The following is a 24,084-nucleotide window of genomic DNA, read 5'->3' as shown; positions in this document are numbered from 1 at the left end:
CACAAATCAAACAGCCAATCAGAAAGTGGGGGTGTGGCTCCCTCGTTAAGTGCAGGTGCGGGAAAACTTTTAGCTTCTTTCACGTTCCAAAGGAGCTAAAAGTTTTCACGCACCTGCACTTAACGAGGGTCACTTGGAAAACATGTTGGAACGCGGCCCTGAGGCCTAGAGCTTGACACCTGTGACCTTTGACCATGATATTTCCCTAATAAAGTGGCCTGTTATTAGGTGCACTTGAAAATGGCGGTGTACCTAATGGAGTGTCCAAGTGAAGTCACAAATCAAACAGCCAATCAGAAAGTGGGGGTGTGGCTCCCTCGTTAAGTGCAGGTGCGGGAAAACTTTTAGCTTCTTTCACGTTCCAAAGGAGCTAAAAGTTTTCACGCACCTGCACTTAACGAGGGACACTTCATTAGGTACACCGCCATTTTCAAGTGTACCTCGGGGCCGCGTTCCAACATGTTTTCCAAGTGACCCTCGTTAAGTGCAGGTGCGGGAAAACTTTTAGCTCCTTTGGAACGTGAAAGAAGCTAAAAGTTTTCCCGCACCTGCACTTAACGAGGGAGCCACACCCCCACTTTTTGATTGGCTGTTTCATCTGTGACGTCACTTGGACACTCCATTAGGTACACCGCCATTTTCAAGTGTACTTAATAACAGGCCACTTTATTAGGGAAATATCATGGTCAAAGGTCACAGGTGTCAAGCTCTAGTCCTCAGGGCCGCGTTCCAACATGTTTTCCAAGTGACCCTCGTTAAGTGCAGGTGCGTGAAAACTTTTAGCTCCTTTGGAACGTGAAAGAAGCTAAAAGTTTTCCCGCACCTGCACTTAACGAGGGAGTCACACCCCCACTTTCTGATTGGCTGTTTGATCTGTGACGTCACTTGGACACTCCATTAGGTACACCGCCATTTTTAAGTGTACCTAATAACAGGCCACTTTATTAGGGAAATATGGTCAACGGTTACAAGTGTCAAGCTTTAGGCCTCAGGGCCGCGTTCCAACATGTTTTCCAAGTGACCCTCGTTAAGTGCAGGTGCGTGAAAACTTTTAGCTCCTTTGGAACGTGAAAGAAGCTAAAAGTTTTCACGCACCTGCACTTAACGAGGGAGCCACACCCCCACTTTCTGATTGGCTGTTTGATCTGTGACTTCACTTGGACACTCCATTAGATACACCACCATTTTCATTCATTCATTTCTTATTTTTATTTATTCATTTATTTATTCCTTTATTCCTTTATTTATTTTTACACTGTCTCCAAATATAATGGACATATACAATACACATAATGGGTAACACATCTACATCACTGTTTTGAACACACTTGTATGTCATGTAAATTTGTAAAGATTCAGAGGTCACACTGATTTCCTGGTATGTCATTTGTTGCTTTTGTTCTTTGAACAAGGTGATGTTCATGCACGGCTCATTTTGTGCACCGGTAAAACAATCTTCAGTCTTCTATTTCTCCTTTAGTGCTTTTAGTCATCATTTAGCAACATGTTTGGTTGAATCAAATGGCACCAGACTTGTAGCTTAAAAAACAAGGACAATGGTTGAAATGAACAAGAATCACAATATACAATTTGAGATCATTCATAATAAAACAAAAACTAGCATGACACTTTGATCCAACTTATTTTACAAATTTGCAGATTTGAAATATTCGATGTCGAGTACAAGTACAAAATAATTTCAGACTCCTCAGTGTTCTGATGTCGCCGGAGAAATGTTGGCAGCATTTGTCCTGCTGACGTCTGTCTCATTAGACGTCAGAATCATCTTTGAACGACTGCTCGTTCTCCTGCAATTAGAAAAATATGAGCACAGGCCATGATTATTATAGTTGATTAAAGAAACAACAAACTTCTATTACATACTGACCGTGTAGATTGGATTTTTGAAAGACACAAAGTCGTCACCCTGGACAGGCTCAAAGCTCTGACAAGAAATCAAACTAAATTAGAAATCTGCACACAGGGTCGCAAAATATTCAAAGCATTCAGGTGTTTTGTTTTTTTTTCCCCTCCAGGCTTTGTTCTATTGACTGGCTGTACAAACGTTTTGACAGGCGTCTCCATGGTTACCTGGGCACTCGAGGCAGCGGGCGGAGAAGGCACGTCGGCGATTTCGGTCTCAGAGCCATACACCGGGTTTTCAAAGGCGTCCTGCGACATCCACACAGACAAACAATTCAATCGCACAACACAAATCCAGAAAGTTAAAAGACCTGGACCAATACGGAGAACCAAATCTGAGTTTGTATGCACGAGGAGGAGTGATGATCCTCGTTGGACATCGCAGCTTTGGTCACGCTTGTTCCGGTGGGCTCCTCACCACCCTAACCCTCACTAACCTCCATGTACAACGGATGAGTGTGCGCAGCAGAACACGTATTGACCTGGCTCGTTCCATCGGGAGTGAGCAGAGTGGTGGGCGCGCTTCTAGCGCCACCTTGCGGTCCATTCACAAAGGCGGGATTGTCAAAACTCTTCCGCTCCGTCTCCTCCAAGGACATACACGGAACCTGACATCGGGACGGAGGTTTGAACGTGGCATGAAAAAGCAAACGCCATTTGCCCTTAAAGCACCACAGTGTTTCTTTATGACTTACCGCCTCTGAATTCTGCCTTGGTTCAGGGTCTTCTAAATTTGACGCATTTGGAGGTGGACTTTTTCTGAATGACAGTAACGTAGGAGCAATTCATTCAATTGTAAAATTGTAATACTACAATACAAAAATATGTATACAATGGAAGCACCAAGACTAAAAGTGACATCTAAGAACTCACCTAAAGAAAGCAATGTTGGGCACTGAAGGCATGGAGGGCATGGCTGGCATGGAAGGAAGGTTGAGCCGGAGTCTCTCCACTATGTTGGACTTCTTCCTAGCAGCGTAAACCAGCACAACCAGCAGAACCAAGATGATGACCGTCACGCCGATGGCGATGCCGACTGCGGCGAGGAGAGCACCCGGTGAGCGCAACTTAGCAGCTAGCGTGCAAGTGCTGTTCTATTTGTTTCAACGTACTTGATGAAGCCACAGCGGTAAAGACGCTCGTCTGGCAATATTGGCCCTTCCAGTCTGGAGGACACCTGAGACAGAGGAGACAAAAACGGCGTTCGGACGCATCAGCCAATGCGCGGCAGTGATTGGGTTTCGAATCGCAACGTGATGCCACCTACTTGCAGAGAGCCATGTTGTCGTTAAAGTAGCAAGTACCGCCGTTCTGGCACTGGCACGGCGGCGGCATAGTGGGCGGAGGCTCAAAGCCTGAAAAATGGATGGCAGACGTTCGCTCAGTTGTCCAGCAACAAATCAAAAGGCACGATGAAAAGTGAGTACCAACCGGCATCGCACTGCGTTGGACTTCCAGGGACCAATTGGGTGCCTTGGGGACAGGCGCACGTGTAGCCACCTGGGCGTAGCAGACACAGGTGGCTGCACGTTCCCTTACACGGATTTTTCACTGCAAGGGATGAAGAACGTCACGTTGAAGGTTCACAAAAGGCGTCCGTGTGGTTCTGGGTGCCTTACTGCCAATGGAGTTGTATCGCTGCTCCTGATAAATAGAAATGTGGCTCAGCCAGGGCCCCACCGTCAGGACCTTGGTTTTGGTCCCGCCGCCAAACTTGTCTTGCCGGAAGACTTCGCCTTTCTCCTGCGTGCTCCAGTAAACGTGGTCCTCGAACACGTTCACGCTCAACGGGTTTCTCACGTCTATGGGCAAAATTTCAAATTCCATGTGTAGCTTATTGGATGAAATCTTATTGGGGTTAGGTTTATATTTTTTTTCTTCACTGTTCTTACCAATAAAGACAGCCGTTCTCCGGTCCTCTCCTGACGGCAGAACCGACTCGATGCGGTTCTCCTTGGAGTCGGACCAGTAGATTCTGTCATTGTTGGTGAAGTCGACAGACAGACCAGTGGGCCAGCCCATGTTTTGCTCCACTAGGACCTTCCGCTCTTGACCGTCCAGCCAGGAACATTCAATCTTGGCTGCTTCCCCGCGGTCGGACCAGTACAACATCCTGCACAAAAAGATCTCATTTGGAATTCATTCTTGCTTTTTGTCTTTTTCAACGTTTTCACACTTCTGCCAACTCGGAGCTTACCCCAATCGTGGGTTGACCGCTACGGCAGACGGGTGGCCCAAATCCGCGTTGACTAGGTGCTTCCTATAGCGACCATCCAACATGGCCACCTCTAACCTCCCAAGCTTGGAGTCAGCCCAGTACAAATTCCTACAAAAAGAAAATAAATCATGTGTGTTCCTAAATGTAAGTGGACTGCAATTGTGCAGAAAGACAACGCAACTCACCTGCCCACCCAGTCTACAGCGATACCATCCGGTCTGGTGATGTACTTAATACCGAGGTCAACGGCGGCGCCCACGTTGTTGCTTCCATCATCCACCGATGGTATGTAAGCTCTCTTGATGGCGCCCGGTGCCGAGTCCTTGCTGGCCACGGTGAAGTACACCATACCTGATGGCCCGCATCGACAAGGTGACGTCCAAAAGTGCTTTTGCTCCTCCTTCCCTCTCAACTCACTGAATCCCGTGTTGTTGTGGTCCCAGTCGTAGTCCAGCGCCACGATGCGCTCGGCCTCCTGAATGAAGTCGTGGTAGCCTTCCGTCTGCAGGTTGAACCTCCGGATGCGGATGCTTTCGGGTAGAAGCAGCATGGGAGCGGTGCCTAGTGGACAAAAGGAGGGCAAATGTGTGGCGTTTCCTTGTCTTGGGCTAACGTGGCCTGCCCTGGGGACTTTGCTCACCCTCGGCCTCGCACATGTCGCCGTTGCCCACTTTTCGGTGGCCGGGGGCGCATTCGCAGTCGTAGCCACCCTTGGTGTTCTTGCAAAGCTGAGGGCAGGTGCCAAAGACCTCGCACTCGTTGACGTCTGCCGGAGTGAGTTTTTTGTAAGGACGAGGTCTTACCGAGATACATCATGACGTGGTTTGTGCGTACCCAAGCAAGTGTAAGTGTTGTCCGGGTCCACAGTGTATCCGGCGCTGCATGAGCAGATGAATCCCGTGCCGTTCAAGTTGGTACATAACTGCTGACACCGCTTCTCCTCACAGTTGCGGTCGTGGCCGAAATCTACATCCAAAAGACTACTTGAGACATTTTGGCGCAGCGTCACAATAGCAGGATCGGCTTCTAAGGGGTGGGCGGAGCAAGGGGAACCATTCTTGTGTTACTTACTGCAGCCCAACTCGTCGGTGCGGTCGCCGCAGTTGTCGTTGTGGTCGCACACGTAAGGCAGCGGCACGCAGTGGCCATTGGTGCATTTAAACTGGTCCAGCGTGCAGGGGGCCAACGTGGGTGGGCGGCCTGACAAAATGACATCTCGTAATATTCGAATCAATCTGAATAGTGGATCGTGAACATTATCGTGACGAGTCGTACAAAGCTCCTCCTTCTCGTCACTGCCGTCTCCGCAGTCGTCCTTCTGGTTGCACAGCAGGCCGGAATAGACGCAGTAGCCATTGGCGCAACGGAATCGAGACGGCATCTCGCACGTGATGTTCACTGTTTAAAATAGTGCAGGCGCTGTACGTGACGTTGCTCCGCTAAGACCGTTTACTGACGGCGAATCTCACGGCATAAAGCGAGCTGCTCGTCAGATCGGTCCCCGCAGTCGTCGGTGCCGTCGCAAACCCAGGCCGTGTTCACGCACAGATGGTTGGCGCACTCAAATTGGCCGTGAGGGCACCATCGGCCTCCGGGGTAACGAGTGGCTAAGATTGTGTGGCAGATGACGCCGTTGAAATGATGAGTCACTTTGACGCGTGCCGTGACTTTTGCGGCGCCACTTACGACAGCCGGTCTCATCCGATAGATCCTGACAGTCGGGGCGGCCGTCGCACTGCAGCACGGCGGGGACGCAATGACCCGAGTCGCACTGGAACGTGCCCGGCCGACACGTCTGCAACTCTGGAAAAGGGGAAGGTGTTATGAGCAAAAATATTGGGACAGCGGGAGACGTTCTCCACGTGCGGTTGCTTTGCAGAGATGCTTCTCACCGCAATCTCGTTCGTCTGAGTTATCGCCGCAGTCGTTGTCGTGGTCACACACCCACTTCCCGGGGATGCACTGGTGGTTGTCGCATCGGAACTCACTCTCTGAGCAAGGCCTTGGCTCTAAAAAGAGAAGTGGGCAGCGTTGCGGCTTCAAAAGCCAACGCGAGGGCTATTTGTGCAAAGGTCACGTACGACAGTTCCTCTCGTCCGAGCCGTCGCCGCAGTCATTGTTGCCGTCGCACTTCCAGCGAATGGGGACGCAGCGATGGTTGTCGCAACGGAAGTCGCCCAGGGGGTCACAGGTCACTTCCTCTGTTGGAAATAAAAGCATCACAGCAAAGGATATTTGTACCCACGAGCGAGTGGCGGTACCGACCGCAGCCTTGCTCGTCGCTGTTATCGATGCAGTCGTTGGTGCCGTCGCATCGGGCCCACTGAGGAACGCAGCGGTAGTTCGTTTTGCAGGAGAACTCGGTTTCGTCACACTTGTAATCAGGGCCCACTGGGAGGGGGAGATCAGAAGTGTCGCAAAGGGACCAAAAGCACCGAGCCTTATCCGCCGGACTCACTGCAGGTCTCGTAAGGTTCGTCGGATCCGTCGCCGCAGTCGTCCTGCGCGTCGCACACGTAGCTCGACGGCAGACATTTGCCATTGGCGCATTGGAACTGTCCCGGTTGGCAGGTCCGCTGCGCGCACGTCTCGGCGTCCTCGTCGCTGCCGTCCGAGCAGTCCTTCACGCCGTCGCAGTGCCACGACGTGGGGATGCACATCTTGTTCTTGCACTGGAACTGGTTTTGCTCGCACCGATGGTCGCCTAGAGCCACAAAATGACGTTTGCCTCCCGATCCCAAAATCCACAATAGCTCAAGTTCACATTCTCGGACATACTACAAAGAGCGGCGTCCTCGTCAGAACCGTCGGGACAATCTGGGTGTGCGTCGCAAAGGAAGCCGGGATACGTGCAGTTCCCATCGTGACACTGGAAGCGGCCGACGGGACAATAACGAGGCGGGCAGGTTTGGGGTTCATCGGAGCCGTCGCCGCAGTCCGACTGGCCGTCGCACTTCCACCATATTGGGATACATCTGCCGTTGAAAGATAGACAGCGGGATGAATGAAGATCCATTGCGTTGTGTCGACATTCCAAAGCCATCTAGGACACAAACCTCTCGTTGTCGCCGCAGCGGAACTGTGTGCTGGAGCAGTCGGCAACGCATTGGATCTTGAAGCCCAGAGAGATTCCGATGTAGTGATCGGGACACTCGCATGTGGCTCTCTGGCCACCAGGTGCGATCAAACACAGATGACTGCAGGTCAGGGTGTGGGACAAGCACGGGTTTTCACCTGCGGAAGAACCGCATTCGAAGCTGCGCCTTTGTGACATTTTAAAGACGGCGAAAGAAGGCAAACAATCCCACCTGGTGGTTGCCTGTATGGGTGGACCACATGAAGGTCATACGGCCGGTGCGTGTTGTTGCCCATGACCACGCGCCCTTGACCGGTGTACTTGTGAGCCTTTTCTACCGAGTGTGTGTTCCAGTCTGTCCAGTACAGCGAGTCCTCAAAGAGGGACACGGCAAAGACGTGCGGCAGTGTGCCGGCGAGGGCTCGGTGTCGATTCTTGCCATCCATGTCGGCGAAGCTGCGAAGGAGTCGAGTGAGAGCCAGAGTGACGTACGCTCGGGAGATCGCGGGCTTACTCGAGAAAGTTAAGGTGGGCGTCGGCAAAGAAAATCTTATTGGTGGTGTAGTCGATGGTCAGAGCGTTGGGCCACTCCAGCTTGGTCGTTATAATGGCGCTGACGTTGCTTCCGTCCATGCCTGCTCGGCCGATGTAAGGAGTGTCTGCCCAGTCGGTCCAGTACAGCCACCTGTATAGTATTTATAATACATTATAATGACTTGACTAACGGCAGATGAAGCCGGTCTCCGTACCCGTATTTAGGGTTAACAGCCACAGCCCGCGGTCGGCTAACGACGTAAGTGTGGTTTCCATCCGTGAAGTGGCCGGAGATCAGTTTCTTCATGTAGCGACCGTCCAGCTCCATCACGTGAACCGAGCCGTAGAAAGCGTCCGTCCAGTACAGCTTCCTGTACAACGAATGAATCCGTTCGACTTGGTTTTACCTTCAGTTCTTCTGCTTTTCATTTCTCCTGTTTCCTCACCTGCCCACCCAGTCGAGCGCCAGGCCCTCTGTTCCCAGGATGCCGTTATCCACCACCACCTTCCTGCCGCTCCCATCAAAACGCATGCGCTCAATCCTCCCGACCCCTGCGTCGAACCAATAAAGGCTTTTCTCCGAATAGTCGAAATCCAACGCCACCGCGTTGGAGAGCCCCTGCAGCAACACGCTCAACTGGGAGCCGTCCGTGGTCAGGTTACGGATGTAGTAGCGATTGGTGTACAGCAGGTAAGGCTGGATGCCGCTGTTTTGGCGGCAGCTGCGCCCGTCGGGCTCCCGCAGGTATCCCGGCGCGCATTTGCAGTGATAGGAGCCGGCGGTGTTGTCGCAGATCTGGCTGCAGACGGACGGAGTGGCCAGACACTCGTCCACGTCCTCGCAGGCTTTGCCGTCGGGCATCAGACGGTAGCCGGGGTTGCAGGAGCAGAAGTAACCGGTAGGAGTGTCAGTGCACTGCTGGGCGCACTGGTGGACGGCGGAGTTGAGGCACTCGTTGATTCCTACGTGAAGAAAACTGGGAATCAAACTGTTTTGTTTTTCGTCACATCATCACTGAGAGCAGCTTTCTCACCGCAGCCTTTTTCATCGCTGTTGTCCGGGCAGTCCTTGACCCCGTTGCACACGTTCTTTGCGTCGATGCACTGGCCCGACTTGCACATGTACTGATGAGGCGCGCACGTGGGTTGCGGCGTCACGCACAGGCTGGCCGCTTCGTCCGAGCCGTCCAGGCAGTCGTTCTCGCCGTCGCAGATGTAAGAGGCGGAGATGCAGGCGCCGTTGCCGCAGGTGAACTGGGAAGCGGCGCACGTTTCGTAGGTGCAGCCCAGCTCGTCGCTGCCGTCCCCGCAGTCGTTCACGCGGTCGCAGCTGAGGAGGGGGAGGAAAAAAAATGGCCAAAATGCTCCTCGGTCACCTCAATGGATCTTTTACGTGGTGCTCTACTGACTGATAGGGAAGGAAAATGCAAAGGCCGTTGGCGCAGGCAAACTCATTCAAGTGGCAGGTCCGATTCGGGCAGTTTTGGAGCTCGTCGGCCGCGTTTGCGCAATCTTTGTCACCGTCGCACACGAAGTTGAAGGGAATGCAGCGCGGGTGACCCGGCAGCCAAGTCGGGCAGGTGAACTGGCTCGAGCTGCACGTGCGCTGGCCTGTAGGAAACAAAAATCGATGCCCCTTCTCCATATTGAGGTTCCACTGGATTTTTTTTTTTGTTATCATAATAGGGTGAAGCATCTGACCACACTGCAGCTCAGGAGCCTCGTCGCTGTTGTCCCAGCAGTCATTGTTGCCGTCGCACACCATCAACTGAGGAACGCAGTTTCCGTTGGTACAAGTGAACTGGCTGGCGCTGCAAGTCTGCACCTCATGCTCTGTAAAAGAACACAACACTTGGAAAATGTCTTTCCTATCCTGCTGAAACATTTATGATGACGCTGAAATGAACTTGCCGCAGGAAGGAGGTTCATCCGTGCCATCGTTGCAGTCCTTGTAGGTATCACACACCCACTCTTGGGGGATACACTTGCCAGCGTCGCACTGGAACTTATTCGGGGGGCAGGTGCGGCCCGCTGTTGCAACACAAATTGAACTTGAGGGCTCAGCAACAAATTGACTGAAACGAGGCCTGGCGAATCGATGCGTTTACCGCAGAAGAGAGGATTCTCATCGCTGTTGTCGCCGCAGTTGTTGTAACCGTCGCAGAGATTGTCGGGGTAGATGCAGATGTTGGTGTTGTCGCATTTGACCTTGCCTGACGGACACTGCCTGTCAGCTGAAGAGGGACAGTAGTTAGGATGGGCAATTTTTTTTTATTTGAGTTACTGTTATCTAAGAGAACCTTGAAAAATTTGCATATTAAATAGCAGTTGCAGTGTTGAGGGGGGGATTCCAATTGGATTTTTTATTTTCTGCTCTAAGCTCATGGCGTCACCGCACAGAAAAGATTTGACTCACGGCAGTTGATTTCATCCGAGGTGGCGTTGTCTTTGCAGTCGTTGTAGCCGTCGCAAACAAAGTCGGCGGCGATGCAGCGGCCGTTGTTGCAGGTGAACTCCGAGTCGGGGTTGCAAGTGGGGAAAGGGCATCCCCGTTCGTCGCTATTGTCGCCGCAGTCGTCCGTGTAGTCGCAAACGTAGCTGAGCGGTACGCAGCGGCCGTTGTCGCAGGTGAACTCATTACTCGAGCAGGTGTGGAAGGCTGCGCGGTGGTGGACAAGAGGAAATGAACTTTTGCGTTCTGTCAGAGGATCGCCGAAAGCCGTCGGCCCTCACCGCACACCCTCTCCAGCTCATCCGAGTGGTCGCCGCAGTCGTTGAAGCCGTCGCATTTCCAGCTGGCCCTGATGCACTTGGCGTTGAGGCAGGTGAACTGCTCGGGCTGGCAGCGCGTGCCGTTGTCTCGGATGCAGTCCTTGCCGTTATTGGCCAGGTACCACTTCCCTTCGTGGGGACACTGGCACTCTGGTCCCGCTGGGCCTATAGAGGAATTTTGTTTTTTATTCATCTTGAATGTATTGTGTACATTCATTGTGTAGAAAAGAACGTTACAAATGATTCCAAATTAACATCAGGCTGCTTACCAGGTACACACACGTGACTACAGCCTCCGTTGAACTGCAGGCAGGAGCTGGAGCAGCTCTCCTGCTTGGATCCGGAATAGACATGAATGTCATTTGGCCGGTATTGAAGGTCCTGGACCAGGACCGCCACGCCAGAACCGTCGTCTTTCCCCGCCCTGAAGACGCCCCGCTCCGTCCAGTCGGTCCAGAAGATGTCCTGCTTGAAGACGGTCAAGGCAAAGGGGTACTGGACCCCCAGCATGATCACTTGCCTGTTTGTGCCCGTCAGAGTGGACCGCTCAATTTTATCTCTATGGAGGGCGAGAGAGCAAAACAAAAACTTTTGAGAAAATATTCAACTTGGTCTTGGGTGGAGGATTTTAGCAGACGTACTGTGAGGCATCAGCCCAGTACAAGAGCCTTTCCTCAAAGTCGATAGCCAGGCCATTGGGTGTTGACAAGCCGCTGTTGATGATGGCGGTTCGGAAGTTCCCGCCCAGCGTGGCTCTTTCGATCTTGGCAGGCATGGCCCAGTCGGTCCAGTACAAGTACCTGCACGGGCCAGAGTGCGGCGTCATTTCCAATGTCGACATCATCGTAATATCAAAAGACGGGAGATTTTACCCGTAGCAAGGGTCGACGATGAGGCCCCTAGGTCGGTTTGCGTGGGCGATGATGGTGCGGTTGGCGCCGTCCAGGCCAATCGACTGCACGTTCTTTCGATAGAAGTCGGTGAAGTAGAGGCGTTTGTTGACCCAGTCGTACGCCAAGCCTTCGGGGTCGTCCAAATCTGACAGGAAATTCACACCGTTTCAATGTTGCGTTATCAGATCAGATTAGCGTTCACGCTCAACTCACTTGACGCGATGATGGTGGGCGCGCTACTGGGGGACGTGGTGGTGACGTAACCAATCTTGCTTCTGCCGTAGCCGCTGAACTGGGCGAAGAAAACCCGGCTCTCCTTGAAGTCAAAATCCAAACCCATTAAGTTGTAGCCCAGGTTAAAGGTGGGGAAAGGACTGCTGTGGTCCTGGGGGTCCAGCCTCATACTGTTGAGCGTGTAGTCCGTGGTGAAAACCAGAAAGTCTTCTTGTTTGTAACCGCACGTTATTCCGTTGCTGAGGAGCGAGCCGTGGGCACAGCCGCAATTGGGGTGGTCCTGGTTGGGGATGGCGAAACAGAATTGCTGGCAGCGGCCGTTATCCTCGTGGCACGGGTTGAAGCCCACCTGGTGGGCCGCTAAAGGCTGCACGTGAGGGTCGAAGATGGCCACGTCCGTCGCGTTCTCGAGGTTGTCTCGTATTACCTGATGACATCACAGGTCTTTGTTAGAAGGGATTTTTGCCAAAATGGAAATGGTAAAAAATGGAAAAATAAAATATTAGATCCTATATTTGTGTTGATCCCTTACCTCTGATTGGTTAAGATTTCCCGGCAGCTTACTGGCTTGGTAGAGCTTGCCAAGTTTTCTATCTACCCACAGCATGACGTTACCAAGTATAGCGACTCCTGTAGGAGCCGGGTAGCGACTGCCGTATCGGATAATCTGCCTCTGCGAGCCGTCGGGAGCCATACGAGAGATCATGTCCAGAACGTCGTCCGTCCAGTAAAGGAAGTCGTTGGTGTAGTCGACGGTGAGGCCGCGAGGGGACAGCAGACTCTCCGAAGCCAGCACGGTGCGGTTGGTGCCGTCCAGCAGCGCGCGCTCAATTTTTGGCATCTGGCCGCCGTCGGTCCAGAAAAGGTAGCGCAGCTTGGGGTTGACGGCCAGGTCGCGGGGCCTGTCGTGGATGGACTTGAAGAGGATCAGGCGGTAGGACTTGTTGATGGCCTGCACTTCCAGGAAGGTCTCCACGTCAAAGGCGTTGGTGAAGTACAAATTGTCTGAGGGAGGGAAGGTGGGCTTAGAAAAATGATATGTGATATATGATTTGCAGATAATAGTCGGATTTCATACTAGCAACCCAGTCGATAGCGAGACCCTGGATGCCTCCTCTTCCAATGCCGCCGGAGACCACCTTTTGGTAGTTTGACCCGTCAGTTTTGCTCCTGTAGATGCCCTTGACAGAGGTGGAGCTGCTGTTGTCAATCCAGTAGACGTAACCTGACTCGATGTGGAGGCCTAAATCCTGCTTAGTGTTGTAAGACGCTGCAAAATAAAAGTTCAACAATTTACAATCTTTGGCAGATAAATATGTTGAGTTGCACCCAAGTCTACCTACATCCACCGATGGGCACCATGGCCTCAGAATGATCTGAGCTGTTAATGTGGAAGCCGCGGATGTATCGGGGCGTGGAGACGACGGCGAAGGAGTCGAACGCTTCGCAGCGGGAGCCGTCCGGAGTCGGGTGGAAGCCTGCGGTGCAGGCGCAGCTCCGTTTTGCGTTGGGTTTGGGCAGACAGAGGTGAGGACAGTCTCCGTTGTTGGAGCTGCAAGCGTTTGACGTCCCTGCTGAGACTAAAGTAAACAGGGGGACCGATTGGGTGGGGCTAAAGATGACCTCCTGCGCAATGTCAACTTTTAATCCACATACCGTCTCTGGCGTGCACTTTGATGGCGGTCAGTTTGGACAAGCCGCTTCTCATCACCACCATATTGGCGCCCGTCTCTTTGTCCACCCTCTCGATGACCTCAAAGTCACGGTCCGTGTAATACAGATGGCTCTCGTGGATAGTCAACCCCCACGGGTGAGACAGGCCGCTGACCACTGTCACCCGGCTCGCCCCGTCCATGGTGCCGCTCTCGATCTGAAGAAAAGCGCGCACGTTAGCGCAAGCACGCACAGTCTTTGTATCTTATTACAGACGGACGTACCACTCCTGAGCCCGAAACACCCCAGTAAAGTTTCCTGGTGGAAATATCGGCAGCGATGTAGCCGACGTTTTCCAAGTTGCCCGTGTAGAGGTTTTTGAGGTTGCTCCCATCCATGTCAGCGCTGCTCACCTTAGGAGGAACCCCGTTTGATGACCCTTTGTCCGTCCAGAATAATTTCCTGCAAAGGTGATCATTTGGTTTGATCGTTGCGACCGCATTTAATTCGGATATAAGCGACGCTCTACCCTCTTGCTGGATCTAAGGCGATTCCAAGAGGTTGTCCGACGCCTTCTGGTTTCCCGTTGGAGGTGATGAGAGTTTTCCGGTAGTGCTGCTTTCCATCAACTCGGATTACCTGAATGAAGCATTTTGAATTTACATGCATGTAGACCGTCTGCCTTGAGCACATCTTAGTTCTTCGTACCTCGATGGACTTAGCAGTGGGGTTGCTATAATACATTATTCGGCTGATCCAATCAAAAGCCAGACCAGACGGCCTACCCAGGAGAGCGGCTGGCGCAAACTGAGATCTGTTGGTGCCGTTGGTGTGCACTCGCCATATGGAACCCTGGCAAAAAGTGAAGGACACATGAACGTCACAAAGCAAAATGAATATCCAAGTTCAGCATGCCCACTCACTGATGACGCCACCCAGTAAATAAACTGGTCCCGGTCATCAAAGTCAATGTCGCCACTCGGACCGATGCCCGACACCGGCGGTATCGCATTTTCGGAGGGGTTGGCTGGGTCTAGCGGGATCCCGAAAATCACGGAATCTTTTGCCACCATCAAGAAGGGGGTTTTATCTGCGATAGAGGAAACACGTGGTGCTTCTAAGTACTCTTAATAGCTGAAAAAAAATATAACTTTCCACCTTTATTGCATGTGCGTTTATCTTTATCCAGCGTCCATCCCGACTGGCAGTGGCAGGTGTAATATCTTGGCCTGAAGCCCGACAGCAGGCACAGTTGACTGCACTGATGGTCTTTGCACGGATTGAGGCCTGCAAACAAACCCGCCGGTGAGCGACAACTTTGCACGACACGCAAGTGAGGTCACGATAGGTCACCTGCAGGCTGTTTAATGGGATGGTCCATAACGATGCCCATGGGCTGATAGACGCTGTTGAGCAGCATGCTCACGTTGCCACCGTGGAACTTGTTGGTGCTCATCACTTTGCTGGTGTAGCGCTCCGACCAGAAGACGTTATCCTCGAAGATGGTCATGCCGTGCGGGTGCTGAAGAACCTGCCGGCCCACGAAGATTTGACCGGATTCCCATCCTCACCGTGTGATTTGAATTTAACCTACCATGTCGCTTGCCATAACTTGATAGCGGTTCTTGCCGTCATAGTCACAGTAGTCGATATATTTAAGATAAGCGTCGGCGAAGTAGACCCTGCGTGCGGTGTAGTCCAGCGCCAAGCCGCTGGGCCAGTATATCTTTGTACTGACGATAACCTGTCTCGTGCCTCCATCCATGTCGGCTCGTTCTATCCTGGGATTCTGACCCCAATCGGACCAGAACATGAGGTTGGTGCTGTGTGGGGTGACCAGAACATTTTGAATCAATAACTCAAGCAATAAGTCAACTTAATGTTTCCTTACTGGTTGCGAGGGTCTAAAACCAGGCCGCGGGGGCTTGTAATGTTTTGGTTGAGGAGCACTTTACGGAAGCGACCGTCCAGTGTGGACACCTCGATGTTCTCCATGGCCCAGTCGGTCCAGTAAAGGTTTCTGGCCACCCAGTCCACCGCGATGCTCTCTGGCATCATCAGACCGCTGGAGAAAAGCTGGAGCAACATCATCATCGTTAAGCAGTTGAAGTATGTATGAAAACATTGCAAAAGCGAGAAGGAAAAACGTACTTCTTGTCTATCGGTTCCATTCTGGTAGGCACTCCAGATCTTCTTCTGGGTGGCGTCCGCCCAGTACACCCTGGAAGTGACTCGGTCAAAGTCAACGGTCACGATGCTCGAACCACCCACCACTGGAGTGATGGTGGGAGGCTTTGCGTTGATGCTGTAGGCGATGACTTGGCTACGCTTGGCTACCAGGAGCACAGCGGCCAGAGGGTCTAAAAAAGGAAGAAGAAATGTCATTCCTCAAAGGTCAGTCAGACTCCAGTGGCCAATTTTGGGACTCCTATAGAACACATGCCTTCCACTCCCACACCCAAGCTCACCTACAGCTTTGCAAGTGCGCCCGTCTGGTTCCAGGAGGTAACCAAAAGAGCAGTAACAGCGGAAGCTTCCTCTCTCGTTGTAGCACTGTTGGCTACAAAAGCCCGGGATGAGACACTCGTTGATGTCGTCGCACGTCTTGGAGTCGTTCAGCAGCTGGAAACCCGGCGGGCACTTGCACTCGGCTCCGAACGGTCCTTGAAAGCAGATGTGGCTGCAGCCGCCGTTGTTCAGCGCGCAGTCTTCTTCATCTTTACACAAGAGTGACGGTTCCATCAAGCATTTGAAATCTGAAGAATGATCGGCGAGCAAAACTCACTGCAGATAGGCGACTCGTCGGCTCCGTTCGGGCAGTCCTTCTGGCCATCGCAGACTTTATCTTGCGGAATACACACCTGGTCAGTGGGACACATCCACTGACCGCTAGGACACTTGAAAGGCGGCGTGGGACAGTTCTGCTCGTCACTATTGTCCCGGCAGTCGTTTTCCCCGTCGCACAACCAGTATTTTGGAATGCACATCTTGTTTGGGCACTGGAAGTAGCTGGATAAGCAGGTGACGGGCGGGCAGCCCACGTGTTCGTCCGATCCGTCCTCGCAGTCGGGATGGCCGTCGCACTCCCAGTCATCCGGTAAGCAGAATCCGTCCGTTTGACACTGGAACTCGTTGTCGTGGCACAAGCCTGGGCCGCGAGTGGCTGGTGGGAGGGGGGGGGAGGACACGCATTATAAGACAATCTCATTCACGGCATTGACAAATGCTCTTAGGTCAGCAACTTACGACAGTTTCGCTCATCAGAATGGTCCCGGCAGTCAAACACGCCATCGCAGCGATAACTGCTGCTAATGCACTGGTCGCCGCTGGCACAGGCAAACTCATAGGAGGCGCAGGAAAATTCTTTTTGTCGGGAGGAAATTGTAAGAAAGTGTTAGCGCCACACGACTAAACAGATTCCAACGGCGAGTAGAGTTATTCCTACCGCAGTTTTCCTCGTCCGAGCCATCCAAGCAGTCCTGGTCTCCATCGCAGACGTAGCTTTGGAAGATGCAGCGGTGGTCGGGACATAGGAAGTAGGCTGGGCCGCAGGTTGTGATGGTGGAATCTGACAAGTAGCACAAGTGGAAAGACATTTAAAAATCTAATAAGGTATGTGTCACGTAGATCAGGAATCTCAAAACATTATTTCATTGCTGACTCGGCTTTTCCATAACGGCCCAATTCCACTCACTGCAGTTGTGTTCGTCGGAACCGTCTCCGCAGTCGTTGTCGCCGTCGCACCGCCACGCCGGAGAGATGCATCGGTTGTTATCGCAGGTAAAGGAGTCGGCGGAACAGGTGTGGGGGACGTTGGTGGGACAGCCGGCTTCATCGGAGCCGTCGCCGCAGTCGTCCGTGCCGTCGCAGCGCCACGCGGCCATGATGCAGTGCTTGTTGTTACAGGTGAAGGCATAGGGCGAGCATGTTGCTCCTGGCGGGAAGTAGACACAACTTCAGTGTACCGATTATTACTGTCTCATTTTTGTCGCATAGCTCACCGATATGGGTGCAGTTGGCCTCGTCGGACTGGTCGACGCAGTCCAAATAGCCGTCGCAGCGGTAGGAGTTGGGCCGACATCGGCCCTCGTCGCACTCGAAAGAGTAGTCCCCGCAGTTGTTGTCCGGCGGGGGGACGCTGTCGTCCTTGACGCAGTCCTGCTTGTTGGCCTGCAGCTTCATGCCGTACGGACACCCGCACACGCGGCCGGAGGACGGCGTCGGGAAGCAGAAGTGACTGCAGCGTCCGTTCGGTACCGAATTGCAACGGCTACCGATACCTGCGGGGAGAAGAGCGAAAGCCACGTCGGCTCACGTCTTGCGCGTGCCGTCAGATTTTCACAAGACAGCAAACGTACTACTATGGAGGTCGGCTGTGTAGGCCTTGATGTTCATGATTTCGTTGATTCCTTCTCTGATCAGAATGTTTCCTCCTCCGTCCCGTTTTCTCAATCTATATATCGCTTTTGTCCTGGTATCAGCCACATACAGGTCGTCTACAGGGTACAAATAAATGGCTCAACTTTTACTCTCCCAAAATGGTCACGTTGCGTAGAAAAAAAAAAAAAAAAAAACAGACCTAAGTAAACAGTCAAAGAGTAAGGATTTGTGATTTGTCCGAGATTGGTGAAGGTCTGTCTGTTGTTGCCTTGAATGTCAACGTGGCCAATCTGATCCAAGAGGGGGTCCACCCAGTATAAGACGTTTTGTCTGTTGAAGACACACACCAAAAAGTAAAGAGGAGAAACGTAGTAAGCTTTCAGTGCACACTTACGCATAGTCGAGCGCCAGTCCATATGGCCATCCCAGTGTTGTATTGACCAACGGTACCGCATTGCTGCCATCGGGGTAGGCCCTCATGATGACGGCCGGGCGATACCAGTCGGACCAAAACAGGTAACTACGCACAGACACAAACAGACATTTTTGTTCATCTATATGTTTTGGAAGACAAAGACATTTTTTTTCCCAACAACATCAAGTGTTGGATCCAAATGCAACTCACCCAGCACCAGGATGGATCGCAATTCCTTTTGGGTTCCTCACTCCGGTGGCGACGTCCCGTCGCGACTTGTCTGTGATTCTGAAGGCCGTCACTGACCTGTAGGAGCTTGAAGTCCAGAACAGAACTTTGGAGGTCCAGTCATAGGCCATGGCGTCAACGGACGTAGCTCTGTAACCTGTCAAAATCTGCTGAACTGAAAAGAGAATAAGAGTATTGTTGTCCATAAAAAAAATGTAAAGAATTATGAATATACTAGCCACTTTATTAGGAACACACGCACAGCTAACAAAATCCAACACACTAAAATACTACTCCATATAAAATGTACATTCTCGGTGTGAGTGTAAATCCAACGTGCACTTTTCTATAACGCATACTTACCAGTCCCATTGAGGTTGGACTTATAAATAATGCCCCGGAACCTGTCGTTGTAGAAAAGCGCCTCGTCGTTCCCATCAAACTCCACAGCAGAGCCGGCAAATGACGAAGCCAGCCCTGCGAGGGGTAGGATGATGTCCTCCTGGAGGGAAAAGGAGAGCGGGATCCCTCGCACGGCCATGGAGGTGGCCAACAGCAAATAGTTCTTCACCTCTGTTCGTAAAAGTTTGTTGTTAGTCAATGGGTGACTGTGTTTTGAACAATTGCAATTATTAAAAAAAAAATCATTTAAAAAATATCAGGTGATTACGCCCAATCACAAACTCACTGTAGCAAGTCCGAAGGTCGTCCTGCAGGTCGTACCCGAGGCGGCACTTACAGCGGTAGCCTAGACCGTCATTGTCGGTGCGGTGGCTCAAGACGCAGATTTGCTGACAGCCGCCGTTGTGACGGCCGCAGGGGTTCATCACTGTGGGAGGAGATGAAATGAGGATTATTGAGGCCAGGCGGGTTCAAAGGCAGGACCGGCGCTTACCGATGGGCTGCAGCACCGAGTGGGAGACGACAATATGGCCAGGTCGCTTGGCCGTGCGATAGAGGAGCGCCGGGCTGTTGCCGTTGAAGCGGTTGGCTCTCACCACTCCCATCTTGGTCCAATCCGTGAAGAAAACATGGTTCTCAAAGACAGCCATCCCGAAAGGATGCGGAGCCTGGGTTGCGCCGTTGAGCACCACTTTCCTGCTCGCAACACCACAAGTAAATGACAAGCTGGAGCAATCCCAACGTGACGCTTACCTGTGTAAACCGTGATAGGTGACCGTTTCCACCGTGTCAAAGTGGCTGTCGGTCCAGTAGAGCCTCTTTGTGACGATATCGACGCTAATGGCGGTCGGGGCGCCCAGCCGGCTCTTCACCAGCTCCACGCGGTTACTGCCGTCCATGAAAGCCCGTTCCAGCTTCATCTCCTTTTTACTGACGCCCATGTCGGTGAAGAACATGTAACTGCAAAGGCAGATGGAAAATAACTAAGATTTCAATCCAACAGCAGATACAATGAAATAAAATTCAAACATTTCCATTGTCGACCCACCCCACTGTGGGGTCCAGGACGAGGCCGTGAGGACTCTGCAGGTTTTCAGCAACCAGCGTGACCCGATTCCCTCCGTCAAAGTCGCACATGTCGATGCGCTCCACTGCCGCCTCTAACACGTACAGCTTAAAGTTGATCCAGTCCACGGCGAGATTCTGCACGTTGTGAACTGCCGTCGTCAGAACCTCCTTGATGTTTCCGCCGTTATAGTTGGCAGAATACACCTGGCAAAGAAAAAATAAAATAAAATGATGCAAGAAGCTTCATTTGAAATTCGACAAGCGGGGCTCACCTTCTTGTTGTACGTGTCACTCCAGAAGACGGTCTCAGTGTACTGGTGGCACGCCACGCCGACAACCACACTTTTCCCCTGAGCGGGCACTAATGTTCGGACGTTGCGCCCGTGTACGTCGGCCATCATCACGTCGCCTCCGTCTGTGAAAATGAGGTGTGGCATTCCACCTGGAAAAAAAAGTTGGACACGGACATCTTTTTTGATGATGAAATGTCAACTTAAATCTAGATTTCAAAATATGTGGCAGTGAGTACCTGACACATTAGCCTTGCAGATGTGACCCTGTTCCAGGAAGTATCCAGCGGCGCAGCTGCAGCGGTGCGCGTTGGGCCGGTTTTCGCATATTTGGTCGCAGATCCCCCAGATTTGACACTCATTGTAGTCTGTAAGAATAAAAGTCCAAGCAAACGTCAACTCTCCAGCCATGCATGTACGCAGGAGCCGTAGCGATGCGATTTTTCCGCATCTTACCAACACAGGAGCGACTGTCATTGCCTACAATGAAACCATCAGGGCAGTAGCAAGCGCCTCCTTCTGGCGATACGTGGCATAGATACTCGCAGCTCAAGGTTGAGCAGCGCTCCAGGCCTGCGGGCGGCGTCAATAAAAGTCCAGTTTACTGACACATCTTGTTAAATGCCTCTAATCATCTGCAGAGGTGTCATTATAATTCTTTGCTGGTTAAATTATGGCTATCCAGCCCTGCGTTTGAACGCAATTAACAAGTTCCGTCCTGAAGAAAGGTTAATGTTATACCGAGCGTTTGTAAAGGCAGCTGTAACGTTCAAAGCTGTTATCGTGTAAAAACCTCAGCAGCTAGAAATGCTTATGGGGGCATTAACGGACAATGGAGACAATCTTTGGACCTTCACTTTAGAGCCCTATGAAAGTTAGGGATACGCTACTGTGTATGAAACTTCAAATCTTACTGCAGGTCTTCCCAATAGTGGAGTTAGTCTCATCTGTTCCGCCGGGACAATCTGCTTTCTCATCGCAAACCTTCCCCACTGGTATGCAAGCCGTGGAGCCCGGGCAGCCCCACTCGCCGGGGTAACAATCACGGGAGTTGCTGTCTGCAAGCAATATCGATTATTGTCAACGCACACGGACCGAAGCGACCCAAATAAATTGAGCATTCAGTGTCCTTACCGCATCCTTTTTCATCACTATTATCCCCACAGTCATTGAACTTGTCACACACCCAGTACTGAGGAATACAACGGCCATCGGTGCACGTGAACTCATCGCCGCGACAGCTCCGATACACTGCAAAGGAAAACAGGCAGGAAGATGGGATTTGACATCTATCGGCGCTCGAGCAACCGGAACATTTGAATGTTCCTCTCGCGTGGCTTTACCGCAGCCTTGCTCGTCACTGTTGTCCCCGCAGTCATCCCAGTGGTCGCATAAGAAGTAGTTGGGGATGCAAAGACCATTGGCACATTGATATTGGTGGGTGGAGCAATGATTGACAGCTGTAAAGCAGACAGGCAGACAGAATTAATAAGGGAAAGTTTGAGTTTACATTTTTATTTGGTAGTCGTTTGCAGAGCTGCTGAAAGTTGCTACCAATTATCGCTACAACTTCTCACCACAATTAGTTTTTTTGCTTTTTTTGTTATTCGCGTAAATTGGATTAAGTTGACCGTGGCGGAGATCTGCGGTCTCCCCAGTGGTCCTTGTTGGGATCGATATGAACTTATTTTTATTTTTTTACTTACTGCAGTTGTATTCGTCCGAACCATCTCTGCAGTCTTGGAGTCCATTGCAATGCTGAGAGTTGTTGTAACAAGCCCCATTGGCACACTTCTTCTCCGTGCATTGTGGGTAATCTGAAGAAGAAAAAAAATCAAAACAATAATTTGAGTTCATCTGGATCATATCTACATCACACTAAAATATACTTTTGCATTTTTATTTTATTAAAATATGGGCTCTGAAAATGTCATAATAAATAATACATACTAAATCTATTTATACTCACTGCAATTGTTTTCATCAGAATTGTCCACGCAGTCCTTCACATGGTCACATTTGTATTTGCCAGGAATGCACTGGCCCTCCCGGCAGGTAAACTGGCTTGGGCTGCAGGTTCGCCCGCCTGATTACAAGTAGTGGAAATTCAAACTGGAATCATAGAAGAATGTGCTCACACTGTATCCCTTCATACCACATTCTCGTTCTTCATCCGAGCCATCCTTGCAGTCCTTCTCGCCATCACAGACAAATTCCAGCGCGATGCATTCACCGCCGGTCACACATTTAAACTGCTGCGAGCTGCATGATGGAGGCGCTGTCAAGACAAACAACAAAAAAACGCAATGGAATATTCTTACATGCCACTTAACTCCTAATAAAATGAATGGATGAAAACTCACGGCAGTTGAGCTCATCGGAATCGTCCGTGCAGTCTTTGGTTCCATCACACTTCCAGGCGAGGTCTATGCAGTGTCCATTGGCGCACTGAAACTCTCCGCTTCCACAAGTCCCTGCAACAAAACATACAAAACTTCGATTTTTACAAGATAACATTTCCGAGATTTTCATTTGCCTTGTTTATGGCGCTGGGTTTACAAGTGCGCTTTATGACGGTTTCACACTCAAAACATGTGATTTGGGGAGTTAATTCTCCACTGTGAATGATCTTTATGGTCAATAGTCAAACCGAATCAGCAAAATGGAAATGTAATAAGTGTACTTTGGATCTGTTATGCGCAAAAAACACACAAGTGTAAACAGCGGTCAAGCTTTTATACGACATGCCTGACAGGGAACAAAATAGCTGCGAGAATTCAAAATTTGCATCAAAGTGCGCACCGCACGATTAACTTTGTTTTGGATGTCAACCGGCTGCTTTTTCTTAAAATTTGTTTTATTCTTTGACTTGGTTTAGTTTAAAAACATAGCATTGTGGTTGTTTTAAGAGCGTGAACAAATAAAGTTGAGATGAGCAATTTTGGAATTATTGTGACAGTCATCAACCTCATGTCGCAGTTAAAATGTCTTGAAAAACAATGCAAATATTTGTAGTTGTATATAAATCAATATATATTTAGTTGGGATTAAACAAAATGGTTTGTTATGTTTAAACAAAAGCACATTGAGAAGTACAAGAATGATGCAATATAATATTTTGCATGTCCCTTTGTCATTAAAACGCAACACATGTTTACAACTGATAGGTTAAAAATCGGACCGACTCAGGAAGTTGGGTTAATTAAATAAAATAAAAAAATAAAATAAAATTCTGAGAGCAGGGGATTCATTGATCCAATTTCTGACCCAGCAGTTTTAAAACTGTAATTTCAAAATAGCAATCATCTTCTACCTCCAACTGAGTGAATCCCATGAAAGAGCAGAAGCGACAGAAGCCGAAGACCCAAAAGGTCCATCACTGATGAATCTTCAGCCTTCCCTTTCTATTAGCTTCACGTGTATCCCAACAAGGTGCTGAAAAGGGTCCAGGATGGAGATGTACTGTGAAGCAGCAGCAAAGCAATAATGATCTCTCGGGGGAGTCCAACTTTCTTTATGGCTTACCGCTTTTACATAAACTTGATCCAAGATGAACTTTTACCTGTTGGCATATTGTCTACATCAGCAAGAAAAAAAAGCCGCACACTTTTATGTGAACGGCCGCGGCATGTCAAGTGTTTACAAAAAAAAAAGAGCAGCCGAATTGATGGAAACTGAAGACAAAACTACAAAAACAGAACATTTGTGTTGCTGAAGGCAGAAACTTTTCTTACCGATTACCATATTGAATTAATAACTAAAAATAGAGGATGCAACCATCCAACCAATTCTTTTTTTTTGCCTCAATTCAATTGACTTTGTGGCGCACCTTGGCCACCAGGGGGCAGTATAATACCACGCGTCATTATAGTCGCTCGTAGATGTTATCGGCTGTTTTTAATTAAGTGCTAGCATCATTTTATGTTTTGTTTAAGAGTTAACTTAAATTTTGTATCTTTTTTTCAACTGCAAAATTGCAGCTTGTTAAAAGTTCGTTC

The 24,084-nt window shown here is 50.5% G+C and overlaps 1 protein-coding gene across 1 annotated transcript; it reads right to left on the bottom strand.

Annotated features, from left to right (window-relative positions):
• Window positions 1–1,194: 1,194 nt before the first annotated feature.
• Window positions 1,195–24,071, bottom strand: lrp2b (low density lipoprotein receptor-related protein 2b). The gene is made up of 80 exons (XM_049759061.2): window positions 23,400–24,071; window positions 22,450–22,560; window positions 22,242–22,364; window positions 22,056–22,172; window positions 21,793–21,903; window positions 21,430–21,546; window positions 21,221–21,337; window positions 21,001–21,144; window positions 20,543–20,659; window positions 20,326–20,454; window positions 20,069–20,238; window positions 19,777–20,000; window positions 19,482–19,688; window positions 19,222–19,424; window positions 19,015–19,155; window positions 18,690–18,899; window positions 18,309–18,501; window positions 18,078–18,203; window positions 17,883–18,013; window positions 17,662–17,799; window positions 17,305–17,583; window positions 16,998–17,237; window positions 16,749–16,871; window positions 16,550–16,666; window positions 16,089–16,466; window positions 15,772–16,020; window positions 15,455–15,663; window positions 15,195–15,379; window positions 14,898–15,126; window positions 14,657–14,834; window positions 14,462–14,590; window positions 14,227–14,393; window positions 14,012–14,155; window positions 13,833–13,942; window positions 13,588–13,765; window positions 13,307–13,520; window positions 12,994–13,230; window positions 12,729–12,920; window positions 12,183–12,655; window positions 11,630–12,077; window positions 11,396–11,561; window positions 11,165–11,323; window positions 10,793–11,082; window positions 10,485–10,688; window positions 10,168–10,410; window positions 9,860–9,985; window positions 9,663–9,782; window positions 9,453–9,584; window positions 9,161–9,362; window positions 8,786–9,081; window positions 8,198–8,714; window positions 7,967–8,122; window positions 7,732–7,902; window positions 7,450–7,673; window positions 7,198–7,375; window positions 6,920–7,116; window positions 6,600–6,845; window positions 6,407–6,532; window positions 6,223–6,342; window positions 6,034–6,150; window positions 5,828–5,944; window positions 5,611–5,748; window positions 5,417–5,539; window positions 5,213–5,341; window positions 4,976–5,107; window positions 4,782–4,907; window positions 4,559–4,702; window positions 4,327–4,492; window positions 4,121–4,249; window positions 3,816–4,036; window positions 3,543–3,725; window positions 3,355–3,474; window positions 3,191–3,278; window positions 3,036–3,100; window positions 2,797–2,959; window positions 2,619–2,682; window positions 2,406–2,531; window positions 2,092–2,172; window positions 1,889–1,945; window positions 1,195–1,808 (listed from the first exon to the last, which is right to left on the bottom strand). Exons 1-80 carry the CDS (start codon window positions 23,461–23,463, stop codon window positions 1,770–1,772), a joined length of 13,773 nt encoding a protein of 4,590 aa, XP_049615018.1. The 5' UTR covers window positions 23,464–24,071; the 3' UTR covers window positions 1,195–1,769.
• Window positions 24,072–24,084: the final 13 nt, after the last annotated feature.

This window comes from Syngnathus scovelli, chromosome 21, assembly GCF_024217435.2.
Source record: "Syngnathus scovelli strain Florida chromosome 21, RoL_Ssco_1.2, whole genome shotgun sequence".
Classification (NCBI taxonomy): domain Eukaryota; kingdom Metazoa; phylum Chordata; class Actinopteri; order Syngnathiformes; family Syngnathidae; genus Syngnathus; species Syngnathus scovelli.
Note: the sequence above shows the minus strand (reverse complement) of the source record. Positions and strands in the feature narration are given on the sequence as shown.

Bases quoted from the DNA above. Each gene is read 5' to 3' on its own strand.
- lrp2b (XM_049759061.2), bottom strand. From the start codon at position 23,463: ATGGACCTTTTGGGTCTTCGGCTTCTGTCGCTTCTGCTCTTTCATGGG. The intron at 15,127-15,194 runs GTAAGGAAACAT...CACCCCACACAG, and splicing joins GTTTTAGACCCTCGCAACCA to CACCAACCTCATGTTCTGGT. The intron at 1,809-1,888 runs GTCAGTATGTAA...TTCTAATTGCAG, and splicing joins TCAAAAATCCAATCTACACG to GAGAACGAGCAGTCGTTCAA.